This window comes from Oryzias latipes, chromosome 10 (assembly GCF_002234675.1).
Source record: "Oryzias latipes chromosome 10, ASM223467v1".
Taxonomy (NCBI): domain Eukaryota; kingdom Metazoa; phylum Chordata; class Actinopteri; order Beloniformes; family Adrianichthyidae; genus Oryzias; species Oryzias latipes.
Window position 1 is genome coordinate 11236969 of NC_019868.2, and position 16356 is coordinate 11253324.

A 16356-nucleotide genomic window follows, 5' to 3' on the forward strand; every position below is an offset into this window, starting at 1 on the left:
CCTCACCCTAATATGAGGTTATATGAGGAAGGGGGTAAGTTGGGGACAGCTGGTAGACTGTCCCCAACTTACTGTCGACTGTCGACTGTCCTATATCTAATTATATATATATATATATATATATATATATATATATATATATATATATATATATATATATATATATATATATATATATATATATATATATATATATGACTATGCAAAAAAAGATGTCGTGCAAGTTCTAAATGTGTGGGAACAGTAAGAACATGGTGTGGAGTGTCAATATTTGGTTTGTTGTAAGTGCAATATTTGTTAATAAAGTTTTTTTTTTTTAATGTATCCAAGCTTCAAGAAAAAGGAAGGAAACATTAGATCTGTGTGTTAGTTTCAATATATATGCATAAAATGTATAAACCCCCTGGCTTGTTCCTTCGTTGTTGTTCACTGTTCAACATTGTTTTGTATTGATTTTTTTACATTCAATAAAGTTTGAAAAAAAAAAAAGAAACAGGAAGGAAGCTGAACTGTTTTACAAAATAAAAGCATTTTTCTTAAGCTGGTGGTCTTTGCAGTTCGTCAGCTAGCTCTCTGGTGGCGCTATGTCATCACATTCTACCTAAGATAACAAAAGCGCTGGTTAATGCTACAGATAGCTGCTCCGTTTGGTTCTCTACAGTCTAGACTCCACATCGTTATTAGCTTAGTCCGCTAGTTTAGCTGTATCTTTTTTTGACAAAATGTCAACTACGACCGGCGGCGGAGAGTTTGGCAACCCTCTACGGAAGTTTAAACTCGTATTTCTGGGTGAACAGAGTGGTAAGATGTTTATGATGTTCTACAAAGAAATGTTAATCTTGTCCCGGTGTCCGAAGGAAATGTTAAGGAAAGGTCGACTTGCTAATTGATTGATAATCGGGGTAGCTATGGTAGGCAGGTTTACGGTTCCGGTTATGAAATAAAATAATGAATTAAGGACGACTTTAAAAAATAGGTCTGGGAATAATTTGGTTTAAAGCCCTATCTGCCTTGTTTTGCAGTAGCGATGATGTCATGAGGGAGCTGTCGTGAGCTAGCGGTAACTTGCTGCTAAGCTAGTCAAATACATTCCGTCGTTTCACAATAAATGCAAATAAAATCATAAATTGCCTCGCTGCGGAATTTGCTTTACAGTTATCCTGGAATATGGCTTGTTGTCCAATTGAATCAATTACCACCATTGTCACTAGGTTCTAAGTATCTGCATCCGCAGCATCCATTAGCATTAGTTAGCTGAACTCGCTCTTTCTTACTAGTAAAGACACACATTTCAGGCTATGTGTGAATGTTAACTTGTTCTAATGTGTAATTTCTCGACTTAAATGTAATCATTTTTATGTAAATTCTTGCTTCCAACTGTGAAGTCTGAAGTTAGTCGTTTTAGCATCTAGCAACTTACTAGCTAGCTAGAGAGCCACGTCGGCCAGTGGATTCAGTCAGATTTTTATTTTTTATTTGTAGTCATTGTAACCGGAACTTTTAAGTGTAAATGTGTTTTGCCAACTTAATTTTTTGGTCTGGCTATTCAAGTGTTGGGTTCGGGACGAAATGTATAGAGTAGACCATTTTAAATTTCCAAAACCTGTGGCTCCGCCCTGACTGCCAGCTCAGCGTGTGGGTTCTTCATCAGTCTACTTCAGTGATGAGTCTTTACTCACATGTTAAGTGGCTCCGTCCTTAGATAACTTAATACTTAGTTGTATTAACAAATCAGAGCATTGCTGTTTATTGTTAAAATGTAGTTTAACGAATGTTTGTTTTGTCTGAACAGTGGGGAAGACCTCTTTGATTACCAGGTTCATGTATGACAGTTTTGACAACACTTATCAGGTAAAACATTATGTCAAATCTCAGTGTTCCTTTTCAGTGTGAACTTTCAGCATCATTTGTTTATGCATTGGCATTCCTATTCATTTTTCTTTACCCGCTGCTACCTGATAATGCAAAAAATAAGCCATTGTTTTGGGACTGTCATCCAATGTTTTTTTTTCTTTCTCTATATTCTAAAAATGTTTTTAGAATGCCACCAAGTCTTTCCCCTAACAGATGTAGAATTACAATTGTATTTGCATATGCGTCTTATATGAGAATTTTCTTGAATGTTGTTTGAGTTGAATATTCATTGCTTTTTGTCACACACAACAGGGTCTAATTAACCTAAAAAGAATCCCTAGGATTCCTAATATTAAACATTCACAAATCTCTCAGCCTGAATCAGATCAGGATTTTGTCCTGAATCAGGTGTTTGGAACTGAACATTAAAAAAATCTGATTATTTGTGTCATATACTAGCTGAATATTTCTAATGCTATATCAGAGTTTTTAAAGACAATATTTTGTTATTTTGTAGATGCATCTATTCTCATTTATAAAGCAGATTTTTCTGCTTTTTTATTTATTTATTTTTTGCATTCAACACCTTGGGCTGTATGTATTGTATAGTGTTTTCATTCCAACTTCTGTATTGCAGGCAACAATTGGCATCGACTTTTTGTCAAAAACCATGTACCTAGAAGATCGCACGGTAAGTCTGTTCTTTTCCTGGTGCTGTCATTAATCACTGTCATTTTTAAAGTGCTGAAAGAGCATGCATGTGCTTTGGATGTAATGAGCACCATTCATTTTCCTCTCACTATTTCACAGTGTTTTCTTTTATTTTTTACATTGATCTACATTCTGCCTTTTATTTTGATAAAGATGTGTTCATGTTTTTTAGCTCCCATCCTTATTTTTTATTTTTTCCTTTCACCCCACCCCCTGCTGGACGTTAAAATGCCCCCCTTCCCCTTGTTCCAACATTTGTATCTTGGCCGGCCAAAGATCCGGCTACAGCTTTGGGATACAGCTGGACAAGAGCGTTTCCGCAGCCTCATCCCAAGTTACATCCGAGATTCAGCCGCCGCTGTGGTGGTTTATGACATAGCCAGTAGGTATCATAGCCTTGCCTCAACTCCATGTCCTGGTTTAACATGTGGAAGGGCACAGATCAAAGCATTTACCTGCATCGCAAACCCTATTAGATGGCATGACTGTAATAGATGTGGTGGAAAAGTCTTTTCCAGCATCATCTAAATCTGCCTGTGCTTTATATAATGCTGACATAAGAGGCCGTTAGACCCAATACTATTTTCCCTTATGGGCTGGGATTCTTCATAACTGCCATACATCTTCCAATAGTTGCCCCGGGCTTTATTCCAAGTATGTGGTAGCCAGCCCGGCGTTTATTAGAGACGGGCGTCTATTTGAAACACAGAAGGTTGATGGCTAATGGGTTTATTTAGTGGTGAAATTTAGTCAAGACATTAGGACAACACCTCCAGATGAACATTTAAGGATTTAATTAAATAATATTCTATAATGTTTTCTGATTAGCATTGGCTGTGAACGTTTCTTATGTCTTTGCACCGTCATCTATCTCCATATCAAAATTCCTCTTGGCTTTCATGAGAAGAGGATTTCCTGAAAATAAACACACACCTTTCCCTCTTTGCTCAATAAGACGTTAAAACCAGTTCTTATTGTTCTCTTTGCACCTCCACCAGGAAATTGGTTAGCTTGTTTCTGCCTCCGTCTTCTCAGTATCATACATGTGCTTGCGCTCGGATACGTTTAGGATCCACCCCAAAATGTTGCGCAGATTCCTAACCAGAATGTTCTTTGGCTTATGATGCCACCGCACAAAATTTAGATCAAATGAGCTTTTCTTGGCCATCGCTACACTGGCTGACAATAACAGACTCCCGACGTCTGCACGACTGTGCACAGATATGGGGGGGGGGGGCTCTTAAAGGAGCCTGGCCTCTTTAGAGACCGGCGTCTAAAGTAACAAGCACCTGTTAAACCAGGCGTCTATCTGAGTTTAGTTCAATTAGAGACCAGCCACTATTGGAAGATATATGGTACCCAGATTTTATTCAGCTAGGGTTTTTTCACCTCTTGTGTGCATAAAACTCCCAATCTCTGCTTTATTTTTTTTCCCCCGCTTATTTTTCCACAAGAATCAATTTCCATCTTTGCTTGGTTTCTGAACCCTTTCTGCTCTGGTCTCCACTTTCACGTTTTTCCTTTTGCCTCCTTTCATGTGTTCCCTCTTTTTGTCTTTTTGCTCTTCTTCACTCCAACCCTCAGGTTCGACTCCAGCTTTGGGACACTGCTGGGCAGGAACGTTTTCGTAGCTTAATTCCAAGCTACATCCGTGACTCTACCATTGCTGTGGTTGTTTATGACATAACCAGTGAGTTGAGGCTGTCACCCAAATGTAGTGGTGTTTTCAAGAAAACTCTTATAAACAACTTGCTTCTTATCTCCTGCTATTAACTATCCTAATCTAAACATCAATTATTTCTTTCAAGCTTCTATTCTGAATTTCCTCTTCACTAACTTAGTTTGGGTTTCATGTCGGATGCTTTGTTTATTTATAATAGAACAATGTTAGTTTTTAATTGCAGCTTGTGCCTTTTTCAGTGCTGCAATGGCGAATATTTACATTAAATGTTTGCAACAATAATTTCTTTTTTTACAGATCTCAACTCCTTTCAGCAAACTTCAAAATGGATTGATGATGTCAGAACAGAGAGAGGAAGTGATGTCATAATCATGCTTGTCGGTAACAAAACAGACTTGGCGGATAAAAGGTACACGGGTGTACAATGACGTATACAATGACAGTGGGGGTTGTTTTAAATATTCTTACAGTTAGACTGTTGTATCATTTTTCTCCAAATGAGAAAAATGTTAGTGTATAGTTTTGCTGTATGTGAACTCCGCCAAAGCCTGGAATCCCATTGTTGTTACCCTCAGTACATCTTGCCCAATTTTGACCTTCATCATCTTTTATGTTTAAGTCATTTTATTGTACATTAAATGCATTTATTTTCGTATTAGTTGAACATGTTTCTGTTTACCAGTTTCCCTTTTTTTTTTTTTTTTTTTTTTTACTTTGTGCTTTTAATTTATTGTCATTTTGAATTGATTTAATATTATTATTATTCATTTGTTTTTGTTGTTGTATGTGTTTCCCCTCAAAACTGCATGCCAACCTGTCCACTTCCCCCTCCACTCCCCTTCCTGGCAACATGGCAGGCAAGTTTCTGTTGAGGCGGCAGAGAGGAAAGCTCGTGAACTCAATGTGATGTACATAGAAACCAGCGCCAAGGCTGGTTATAACGTCAAACAGGTTGGTGTGCGGCGACAAACGTCTAATTCTGACAAAACATGCAGTTTCTAGCATGGGTCATAGAAGCCTGTAAATGAGTGAACCTACTTGAGAGCTTTTGGATGTCATTTTTTTGACATCTAGATGAATGAGTGATCTGTCAGGTCAGTGTCTTGGTACCCCCATCCAACAAAACACAACAGCTTCTCTCCCTTCGTCTCCTTTTCTGTTTGAGTTATAAACTAACCTCTTTTTTTTCCACTTTTCAAGCAATACTCTGTGTTGAGCTCTGCTTGTTTCTCTCTCCCCTTCCCCCTTTGGCTTGATCTCTACAATATCTCTTTCCATATCTGTCTCTTCGTCCTTCCCCCCCTTCTGCTTTGACCGGAGCAGACAGATCACCACGGAGGAGGGCGAGCAGAGAGCTAAGGAACTGAATGTCATGTTCATTGAAACCAGCGCAAAGACTGGCTACAATGTCAAACAGGTAGCGATTCTGTTTTCTAAAGGTAGAGGCTCTAACCCATTTTCTCTTCATGTCATCTACTTTTCATGTACTTTTCTTTCTCCTCACTTGTCATAACTCATCTTTATGTTGATAAACTTGGATCTGAATGACCTCTGGTCGTTGTAATTTCACCTCCACAGACTTTGCTAGTAGGTAAAGTTTGACTTGAACTGTTCTTGTTGATGATCTGTTTAACTGTGGTAACTTTCTAAGGATTTTCGTAAAGATGATCTCAATGTGCAAGGTGCAATTTTTATTTAAAGTTATTTGGCATTAATACACTATGTGAGAAATGAATAGCTGGCGAACTGTTTACCCTAAAACACTTGGAGTCTGTTTGCTAAACAGTTCATTAAATCAGCCATGTCAGCACCAAAACAGTTTCCGTCCAGAGCCACTTTCACAATAAGGCTATCCTCATTTAAACCTTTGTGCCAGAAGAGTATATCGGGAAGCTTGACAACCAATTTAGTACCAAAGTAAACCAGCAATACTTGTTCTGGATAGAACCTCATTAAGGATGGTTGCTACCAAATATGGTCACAACCATGCAGAATGTTTGTCTAAAATAGTTTAGCATGAGGATCGTAGTGCTTCTCATTATCTTCTAACATCTAATGGGTGGTTTATCAAATCAAGGCCAGTTCCAGATCCTTTTTATAGAGCCAGAACCATCTACTGTATATGAGAACTGGACTGGGTGACCCCTCCTCCCCTCACATACCTGTTGGTTCCAAGAAGCCAAAATGGCATAGACTTCTATAGAGAAATAATCAGATGAACTCATTCTATTTGTCAGAATAACCATTCTTGCTCTGATACCTTTTTTCCCTCAATAATCCTATTTTTTCACATTTTTCTGTAGTGCAAGTTATTCAAGTTATAAATTGGCTAACCAGATGCCTTAGTAAAAGTTTGTGGTCTCACCTTGAATATTTGAAGCGTTTGGCTGATTCTCCAGAGTCCCTTTCGAATGGCAGGGGTGTGGACTTTCAACAAGCTCGCTGGTGATTGGTGAGAGCAGTTGCCATAGAAATCTCGACTACTATCACTACTTACTGATGATTTCTAGTTCCAACATGACAACCTCCATTTTGCAAAAAAAAAATGCAATTGAATTGACTTAATTTCATTGGAACTGGAAGCAAGTTAGGCTTGCACAATATACCGCAAATTTATCGTTATCGCGACATTAAGCTGTGCAATATGCATACCGCAAAAGACGGCGAAAATCGCAATAAATGGTTACCTTAAATCTGCTATAACAATCTCGTGGCAGCTTGAAATATTGAACAAATGAAATAAATCCCTTTATGCATTTAACCAATCAGAAGGACCCGTTTACGTTGTTGATCAATCAGATGAGCCCTTTTATGTTTGATGTTTGCCTCCTACGTCGACAAGGGTCATTTGGAGTATAATTTTTAAACTGTTGCAGTGAAATGGAGATGATGTTTTTGGTTGTTTTGCTGTTTGTTTATATACCGCAAATTATATTGTTATCGCAATATTAATCACCAATATCGCATATCGCGAGTTTTCCTCATATCGTGCAGCCCTAAAGCAAGTCATTTGCTGTTGGTGATGTCACACTCGCTCACTCCAGTTTTCATACACAATCAAAGGTCAGAACACTACTAAAACTCCAGTTAGTCACTGCTGCTTTAGGGTTTTGGTCTTTGAAGTGGTGCATCTTTAGGCTTTTTTATTTTGGTATAATACCATATTTAAAATGTTTGTTTTTTCTAAAACTATTTTTGTCTTTTTTACATATTCATAATAAATCTATATGATGAACAATTTCTTTTATAACCCATTTCAGTTGTATATTCCGAATACTTTAAAAAAAATGTTTGTAAATGGCGTATACTTGTAAAGCGCTTTTTCTACCTTACTTGAAGGCCCACAGTGCTTTACAGTCACAGTCCCATTCACCCATTCACCCATTCACATAATGATGGCGGCCCCGCTGCCGAACACTGGCGCCAACCTATAACCCCCAGGAACAATGTGGGGTTCAGTGTCTTTCCAAAGGACACCATTTTGTTTACATTTTGTTTATTTCCGTTTAAATGGATCTATGATGATCATTACGGACCAGGCTCATCTTTTTAGGTGAATCTGTGACTGTCAAATACCATGTATATGGTTTGGTATAGTACAGGTTTTATCTTTGTTTACATTTAACTCAAATTCTTCATGCGTGTATGTAGTCTTGGGTGTTTTGTTTATTGTATATTAGTCTTAAATATCTTTTGATATTGAAACCATGATGCCTCAATCATTAAGTTTTCATTCAGCCATGTTTGTTAGTGCTTTACTTCTAGTGTTTATTTTGAGTTTGTCTTGGTTCTGATTGGTTTGTTTTGAAAGTGTGGATGTGACTTGCAGACAGCTGTTTTGCATACCTGTCATAAGTCTCACTACCATGTTTTATACTGTTTAGCTCTTTTTGTTTTGTTGTTTTTTAACCAAAACTTTTCTGTTTCACATTTGTTGCACTCATGTTTTTTATTATTTATCTTTGTCATATCAAAAAGTTTCAGACCCATCAGAGAAATTTCCAACGTTTAATTGAGACTCAACATGAGTTGGGGTACATCAATAAGACAGACCTGCACTACTGTGTAACACTTCTAAAATCTGAGCTGTTTTCAAAGATTGGCTTCCATTTCTGGCCATGGTCATGTTTCATATTTCTCTACTGCCAACTATACCTGATCAGGGAAGTTGTTTACTACATAATATTTTGGCATCCTGTTAGATGTTGAAAGTGAATGGGACGGCTTTCTTCATACATGCAAATCTTGATTTGTGTATGCGGATATGAAATTTGGGTTGTGAAACAGCTTTTGTAGTGACAGTTCACTTTGGAGTGGTACTGCTTTAGCATGTCATAGTGACCTGTTGATCAGTTTTACTGTTGGAATTTATTTACTTATTTAATTTATTAGTTTATGTTCAAATCATTAAGAGAGAAAAATGGTTGGAGGTGTAATTATTGTTACTTTGGTAAATACATGAACAGAGTGGACTCTTGCTGCATCTGTGTAGCTGTTTTATGTATATGTATGTATTACCCTGTTACTTTAGTATTGTAATCAAACCCCCCCCCCCCCCCGAGTCATCATGGTGCTTCACCTTGGTTCTTGAAGGACTTGGATAAACATTTAAACTCTAGTTCCTTTGTCTCATCAATGACAGGCTTTATTTAGTTTGATTGGCTGATGAAGCCCGCCTCCTGTGATCGCAGATCCCCGTACTGCAGGGAGCCCTTTGTGGTTGGCTTTTCTTTCAAAAACAGTTATCTATGGTTGTTACCGTTTTTGTTGCTGCTCGTTTAGCTAGGTTGTAACCCTCCTTCTCTGTCTCCCAGCTGTTCCGACGTGTTGCCGCCGCTTTGCCTGGGATGGACAGCGCACCGGAGAAGAGCAAAGAGGACAGTATCCTTGTCTTGTTCAATCCCTGTTGCATCAAGTTGTCATTAATAGAAAATTGTGTTAGGCACATTTATTTAGTTCCAATGCACAGGTAAACCATAAGATCTTTTGACGAAAGAAAATATGCATTTCAGAAATGACTACCTCAGATGAAAACCTTGATCCTATCCATATCCTTACAGGGAAACTTCTTTAAAAGAAAAAGCAGGTTTTCACACGATGCCACACTGATCAGTTACAGCAACTCTTAGTAATTCCAATATGATGCAAATAGAAATCAAATGTCGTATTGTTGTACCTCAGATTCTGCATCGTCGGCACTTGAACTTCCCTCTGCAATTGTAAGTTAAAACGGCAAGGGAAAAAAAGCTTCCTCTTGTTTGAAAGCACATTTGATCTTTTCAGGAAATGAGGACAGCACTCTGTTCAGATGACTGCATCCGATAGACCTGCTGAAAACACTGAAGTGAAAACTTGCAATTCTATGACAATGTTACTTAACCCATTGCCTCAGTGATCGACATCAAACTGGAGAGGCAGCCAGAGATGACTGTTACGGAGAGCAGCTGCTCATGCTAGTACACTCTGGTCCCTACCAGCCTGTCTCCCTCCCACAAACAGCTTTTCTCTTTGTAGCCACTCTCTTCACCCACCCTGATGGAGGAACATTCTTTTACTTTCTCCTTCTTCTCAATTCAGTGACTTTTCAAAGTAACTGTGTGGATGTGCATTACTGTACTCAACCTGATTCACACATTTAAGGTAAAGAATAAGTTAGACCAAGATGTTCAGGTTTTCATCCAGTTGCATGACTTTATATAGGATTGCAGACCAACATAGCTAACCGCTCTTGAGTTATTGCACAGTTCTGATCTTAGTGCTGTTACTCTTGTTGTTGTAGAGTTAAACTGCTTGGGGTTATGTACATGACTAAGATTTTTATTTTATTTTTTTGTTTTTTAAAAGAGAAGAATTTGCTTGCAGCGATCTTTGACGGCTTATTTCCTGTCTCACTTTGAGGAAATACAGACGGAGTGCGTTCATCACTTTAGAACTATCCTGTTGCCAATCTGCCGCCAAACACTCATCTTATATCAAAAAGGAGGAAATACTGGTTTATGAGGCAAACTTGACAAACCAAACGTCAGATCGCTTTGAAAGCAGTGCTGCAAAAGGATGCTTAACAAGGGAATTGATGTCCATTGTTTCCATTGAGAACCCCCCTCCAAATGTCATTTAAAAATATCAGTAACTACCAATAAACACAGCAAGTGTTTGTAGTTTTGTTAAAGCAGCTGTATGCATGCACCTGAGGAGTGATCGATTATTTGATCGCCTAAATGAACAAAGTTCAGAAACGCCTGGTGTTTCGGGTTTTCTAATCAGGCCTCACTTTGAAGGCTGACCGACTTAACCGCCATCTTCATTGTTGTTTTGTGTTGATTACACCACTTTGAAAAGCATGCTCACCATGCAGGATGTCTATGGATAAGAACACCGATGCCTTGCTTGTTTGTTCACCATGTTGTGCACTAAATCAAGCCACAATATTGTAAGATATCAAAGAAGCCCGCTGACTGGTTCCTGGCTTCACTAGTTGTTTATTAGAGCTGGTAGGTAGATGTCCTCAGATCCAGCTAATGCTTACTAACAACCTTGCTGTTAAAAATAAAAGAAAAGAAAAACAGTGCAGAGATGTTAGTGGAGTATTTTTCCTGTGCGGCTGTTGCCTGTGTCTGGCCTTTGGTTTCATGCATTTATTTATTTTGTAAATTGGACCGACATTGTTTGCTTGACCCCAAAGTACAAAGGCTGACACGCATGGTTATTTTTATTTATTGTTGCGTGTCCGCTGTGGCTCCACATGCCTGTTTTCTCCTGTGTAGTGGGCTTGGTTAACAGCAACGTTATCTTCACTGACACAAGTGTTAACACAAGTCAACAAACTAACCACACAACAACAAAAAGCCACCGGTCACCGGCTGATGCTTTTGTTTTGACTTTTTATGGCTTTTTAAAAGGATGATTTAAAGATTGAATTGCATTCCATTTTATCATGAGCAGCTCTTTACTTGTCACAGACTAAATACTCAGCTTTGTCCTATTCTGAATGGTGTCTGTCTATTGGAAATATGTCCACTCGTGTTTAGGAACGTTTGTGTGAATAATGTACTATTACTATCTTATGTATAAAAAGGAGAGTTAATGAAACACAAGTGTAGGCCTATCACATAAAGAAAATAAAGATATTTCACCAAAAGAACATGTGGTATGTTTTTGTTTTAATTTGGAAAAATTAGCTTTATTACTTAACACATTGTATGGGCGTGTGACACCGCTCTCATAGTGACGCACAATACCAAAGAACACTGATACTATTTATTAGCTAATGAATCACTGGTATGTAATGGTACAACTGAGAGGTGTGGGGACATGAATGTGACTGGATCGTGTCAAACTAGGGTAAAGATGGCATCAAAAGACACACCTTCACAGCCTGTAATGGAAAACACGCCTCCAAGTCAATAAATGAATCCTTAAAATAAAAGGAAAACCAAAGTTGAATGGTTTTTTTGTAGAGGAGGTACAAATGTTTGCTTGTTTTGCAAATTTAATACCTCAAACAACAATCACCCTTATAAATGATGTTTTTAAGCTCTGGGAATAAACCAAATGGCTTGTTCGACCTAGAATTACACAAAACCTACAACGAATTTCTCAAAAGTGATAAAAGTCCAGATATTTGAATTTTGTATTATTTTCATTCCCATAAAACGAAAGATCTCGCACAAGTTCCTATACCTGTGAAATTAAAGGGGACAGAGTGAACTTAATTTTGTTTTACGTTTCCCCAAATTTCAATAGTCATTTCGATGTTGAACAAGCATGGAGTTATCCAGTAAATACAATGATTTGTTACACAGTGCTGACTTAACTTATGTCAAACAGCAGTTGTTTTGATATTCATATGGGATTTCCAATTGCCTTGTCATTTATGACAGCCAGAAATGTAACTTGCTTCACTCTATCAATATCAATACCATCTTTTTCAAAGTTTGCACATTATGTTGAAGCAAGGAAGGCAGAAAAACGCTGTGATATTTATTTCAAAAATGCCACTTAAAGACTTTAAAAAGGTTACATTTAAAATATTTCAATGAGACTAGGCATAAGATCTAGTCTTATCGATATATTTTTTGAATGTCAGCATTATCTGCACTCTCTCTGTCATTCCAGGGGGCATTTATTGCCCCTTTAGGGCTGCAGATACGTCAACCCACTGAAACAAGCTGCTGTCAACGTAACGTTGGTTATTTTGTTCATGTTGTGCAAATTGTCAACTCTTAAAAAACAAAAATGTTACGTCATCTTTAGAGACTATTTATACCTTACTGATTCATTCATATAGTTCTTCCTTAATCCAGATTTAGTGATCTAACCGTCACTAACCATCACTTAGTGGCTAACTTCCGCATTTCCAAATCCAGTCTCACCGTTTACTTCTCAATCCGGATCATTCCAGATTCTGATTCCTACAGTTCCCACTCCAGAGGTGTGTTTTATTACGCAGGTCAGAGGTTGACCTGAAACTGTCTAGTTTCGCCGATGGGGGCGGGGCATCCCCTCGCCCCTCCCTCCGCACTCACCTGGTTTTAGGAAGTGTTGCCATGTAAGCAGCGGAGAGAAAGGTGTTGCTTTGAAGGGATGGATGGCTCAGGAATTTAGCAGAAGAATCCTGCTCGACCTGATCGGTGATCACTGCGCATATATTAGAGTGAGCGGAGCCGCAGCGCCGCACAAGCCTTAAAGCAGCCGCACGGAGGATCTCCCACCTACAGCCAGAACAGGCGGAAAGGACGGACGCTTCTGTTTTAGAGTCTCAACATGACCCGAGCAAGTATTTTACCCGACGACGAGGTCTTTGCTGACTTCAGAAGGCAGTGTTTATCAGCCGAGAACTGCTGGCAGAGCAAATACAACAAAAATGACATGCAGGTGTGGATCGAAAATCCACCTCCAAATAGTGCACCAAAGGTCCACAAAATCAGGGTGAGTCCTCGAGATATTGTGTAGTACTGGACGTCTGTGTGGACGTGTTTTGTTTAAACAGAAGTTAGTGTGTGTTTAGGTTAATAAGAAGTTAGTGTGTGTTTGGATGTGCTTTGGTTAGGAAGAAGTTAGTGTGTGTTTAGGTTAATAAGAAGTTGGTGTGTGTTTACTTTGGTTGGGTAGAAGTTAGTGTGTGTTTGGATGTGCTTTGGTTAGGTATGAGTTGGTGTGTGTTTAGGGTAATAAGAAGTTAGTGTGTGTTTGGATGTGCTTTGGTTGGGTAGAAGTTGGTGTGTGTCTGGAGTGCTTTGGTTGGGTAGAAGTTGGTGTGTGTCTGGAGTGCTTTGGTTGGGTAGAAGTTGGTGTGTGTTTGGATGTGCTTTGGTTGGGTAGAAGTTGGTGTGTGTTTGTATTTGCTTTGGTTGGGTAGAAGTTGGTGTGTGTCTGGAGTGCTTTGGTTGGGTAGAAGTTGGTGTGTGTTTGGATGTGCTTTGGTTGGGTAGAAGTTGGTGTGTGTCTGGAGTGCTTTGGTTGGGTAGAAGTTGGTGTGTGTTTGGATGTGCTTTGGTTGGGTAGAAGTTGGTGTGTGTCTGGATTTGCTTTGGTTGGGTAGAAGTTGGTGTGTGTTTGGATGTGCTTTGGTTAAACCAAAGTTTGTGTGTGTTTCAGTGTAAAATGACAATCAAAGACGTGTCTGCTGCAACCATGTATGATGTAATCCATGACGGCGAGTACAGGAAGACCTGGGATCCCAACATGTTGGACAGTTTCGACATTGCCAGGCTCTCTGACAATGCAGATGTGGGCTATTATTCATGTAAGCATCCTCGTTTGACAGCTCACTCATGTGGGGGCTGTCAGAGAACACACTTATTTTCTTAGACACATGTATAGATTTAACTGGACTTTGACCTTTAATTTTTTAAAGGATATTTATGCTGGTTCCTGTGAAAATCTTATGCTAAAATGTCCTTCCTCTGCAGGGAACTGTCCAAAGCCATTAAAAAACAGGGATGTTGTAACTCTGCGTTCCTGGCAGGTTAAGGATGACGAGTACATTATTATTAACTTCTCAGTCAAACATCCGGTGAGTAACCTCCAACAGACAAATCTTTTACACATCTGCTTTCAAGGCCGAAACAGGATTACATGAGTGTGTTATGCCTTTAAATTAAGCCTTTCATGGATGGTTATGGTTTTAATCTCTTGGGATTTTCATACAGAAATACCCCGCTCAAGGTAACCTGGTCAGGGCCGTGTCCATGTTGACCGGCTACTACATCAAGAACACTGGACCGAACAGCTGCACCTTTATCTACCTTTCACAAGCTGATCCCAAAGGTCAGAGCATTTCCAAAGCACGCTTTCTTTGTATTTTTCATTTTGGACATGTTTCTCAAAGTCTGTTCTGTCTTCAGGCTCTCTCCCAAAGTGGGTGGTCAACAAAGCGTCTCAGGTCCTTGCTCCACGGGTATGTGTCCTTTCCCTGCAGAAACGTGGCTGTAAGGTGTGGCGGGCTGGGTGTGTGTTCACCTGTAGAATTTAGAGCACACGCCACAGGTGTGAGCAAACAAAGCAACGCGTCTCACACAATAGTTTCCACGGAAATGTTAAACTGAAGCTGCTGACAGAGCAGAATCTCGGTTAGAGCCGATGCGGTTCTCCTGGTGGAACTTGTTTTTCAGGTTACACTTCATGAATTGATTGAAACTATTTAGACCAAAGTTTGTACTTTTTGTTAGCATTGTTCATTGAGTAACTTTAAGTCTTAAACTGAATAGGAAAAAAATAGGTTTGTTTAAGAAAAGGTTTGAAATCCATTCACATGTAGCCCCAAAATGACTGGAACCAGATTCTGTCATACTGACTTCATTACTGGGTCAGAGAGTATAGTTTCTTTTATCTGAGACGTCACAAATGTTAGTGAGCAGATTATTGATAGAGGGTGAAGGTGTGGAATAATCCTCATAGATTATAATCTGTTCCTTTTCAGGTCCTGAAGAGTGTGCATAAGGCAGGACAGAAGTATCCAGAGTGGAAGCAGCAGAACAAACCTAACCAGAAGCCCTGGCTGCACCCAGAGCAGAGCAGCCTGCCCACAATGAACCCTGCTGAGCTTTCAATACAGAGGGCCGACTCGCTGGAAAATGTGGATGAAACCTTCAAGAAGGACGCTCAAGAAAACGAGGACAGCAGCTAAATAAAGAGCAGGAAGGAAATGTGGCTAAAGTTTGGAGAACTGTATGTTGATCACTGAGCCACAACTTTGAAGATTTGGAGACCGACAGCTCTCTGGGATGTAGCCTTGAACCAAATCTGTGCTTATCCTTGAATAAACAACAGCACAGAGTGTTTACACGTCTCTCTGAAGACACAATCAAGCACCAATTAGTTAAGCATTCACCTCAGTCATTCTGAACTAAGTTATTTTACAGGGTTAGGGGGTGGAGTTTAAAGCACTACTATAATGGGTCCTCCATCAGGCCAGACGCAAGAAAGCACAGAAAAGTTCAGAAATAAATAGTTGTCCACTACAGAATGTTTTGAAGAATCTGTGGATAGAAATGAGATTATGTTTTGTCACGCATTTCTGACAATCACAGTGGACCTTTGTTAAAGGATAATGGAAGGTTTTAGTTTTACCTCTGTGCCTCCAATAGAAGGATGCTTAAAATAGGCATTTTATTTTGTTAACCTTGTTATTTAGTTAGTTGAGCTGTTAAAGCTACAGGAAATAATTCCAGAATAGATTGGGAAGGTTGATGTTTTTCCTCTAGTTTCTTTTCTCCATGAGTTGTCCTTTGGCTCAGATTATTTTCTTACACTGACTCAGAAGAAGCTGATGTTTGTTACTGTGTATGATGTGTGAAAACTTGAGCATTACTGTACCTTAATGATTGGTGTTCCCATCAAAGGTATTTTCTTATTTTTTTTATTTATTATTGAACCATGAAGAAGTCAGAACAGTTGTGGAATGGAGCCTCGCTAAGATTAGCATTTTTATGAGGATGTTGTACAGTTGACTTTTCTTTTTTATGAAATAAACCTGACAAGTTTAACTTGTTGTAGAAATCTGTCCTTCAATGTTTTCTTTAAGTAGTCTAACCGGAGCAAGTTCTGAAAAGTTACCCAGCCTGCTATCTGGGCCTGGTACAGGTTCTACAGGTTAACTCTTTATTAGG

The 16356-nt window shown here is 39.0% G+C and overlaps 2 protein-coding genes across 6 annotated transcripts; both read left to right on the top strand.

Moving 5' to 3' along the window:
* The first annotated feature begins 531 nt into the window (after positions 1-531).
* On the top strand, positions 532-11387 carry LOC101168376 (ras-related protein Rab-6B). Of its 5 annotated transcripts, none has more exons than XM_004073118.4 (8): positions 532-801; positions 1793-1851; positions 2492-2545; positions 2842-2947; positions 4544-4655; positions 5104-5197; positions 9061-9127; positions 9639-11387. In XM_004073118.4, the coding sequence occupies exons 1-8, from the start codon at positions 723-725 to the stop codon at positions 9701-9703; spliced, it is 636 nt and encodes a 211-aa protein (XP_004073166.1). In that variant the 5' UTR covers positions 532-722; the 3' UTR covers positions 9704-11387. The 5 variants fall into 5 exon arrangements, 4 of the variants coding, with proteins under 4 accessions (XP_004073166.1, XP_020562118.1, XP_004073165.1 ...); XR_002290980.2 differs by lacking the exons at positions 2842-2947; positions 9639-11387 and adding exons at positions 4150-4255; positions 5570-5663 and having other exon boundaries at positions 534-801; positions 9061-9133; XM_020706459.2 differs by lacking the exon at positions 5104-5197 and adding an exon at positions 5570-5663 and having other exon boundaries at positions 534-801.
* A 1196-nt stretch (positions 11388-12583) lies between these two features.
* LOC101168965 (START domain-containing protein 10) lies at positions 12584-16250 on the top strand. The gene is made up of 6 exons (XM_004073119.2): positions 12584-13174; positions 13844-13991; positions 14158-14261; positions 14398-14515; positions 14593-14645; positions 15168-16250. Exons 1-6 carry the CDS (start codon positions 13010-13012, stop codon positions 15372-15374), a joined length of 795 nt encoding a protein of 264 aa, XP_004073167.1. The 5' UTR covers positions 12584-13009; the 3' UTR covers positions 15375-16250.
* The last annotated feature ends 106 nt before the right edge of the window (positions 16251-16356 follow it).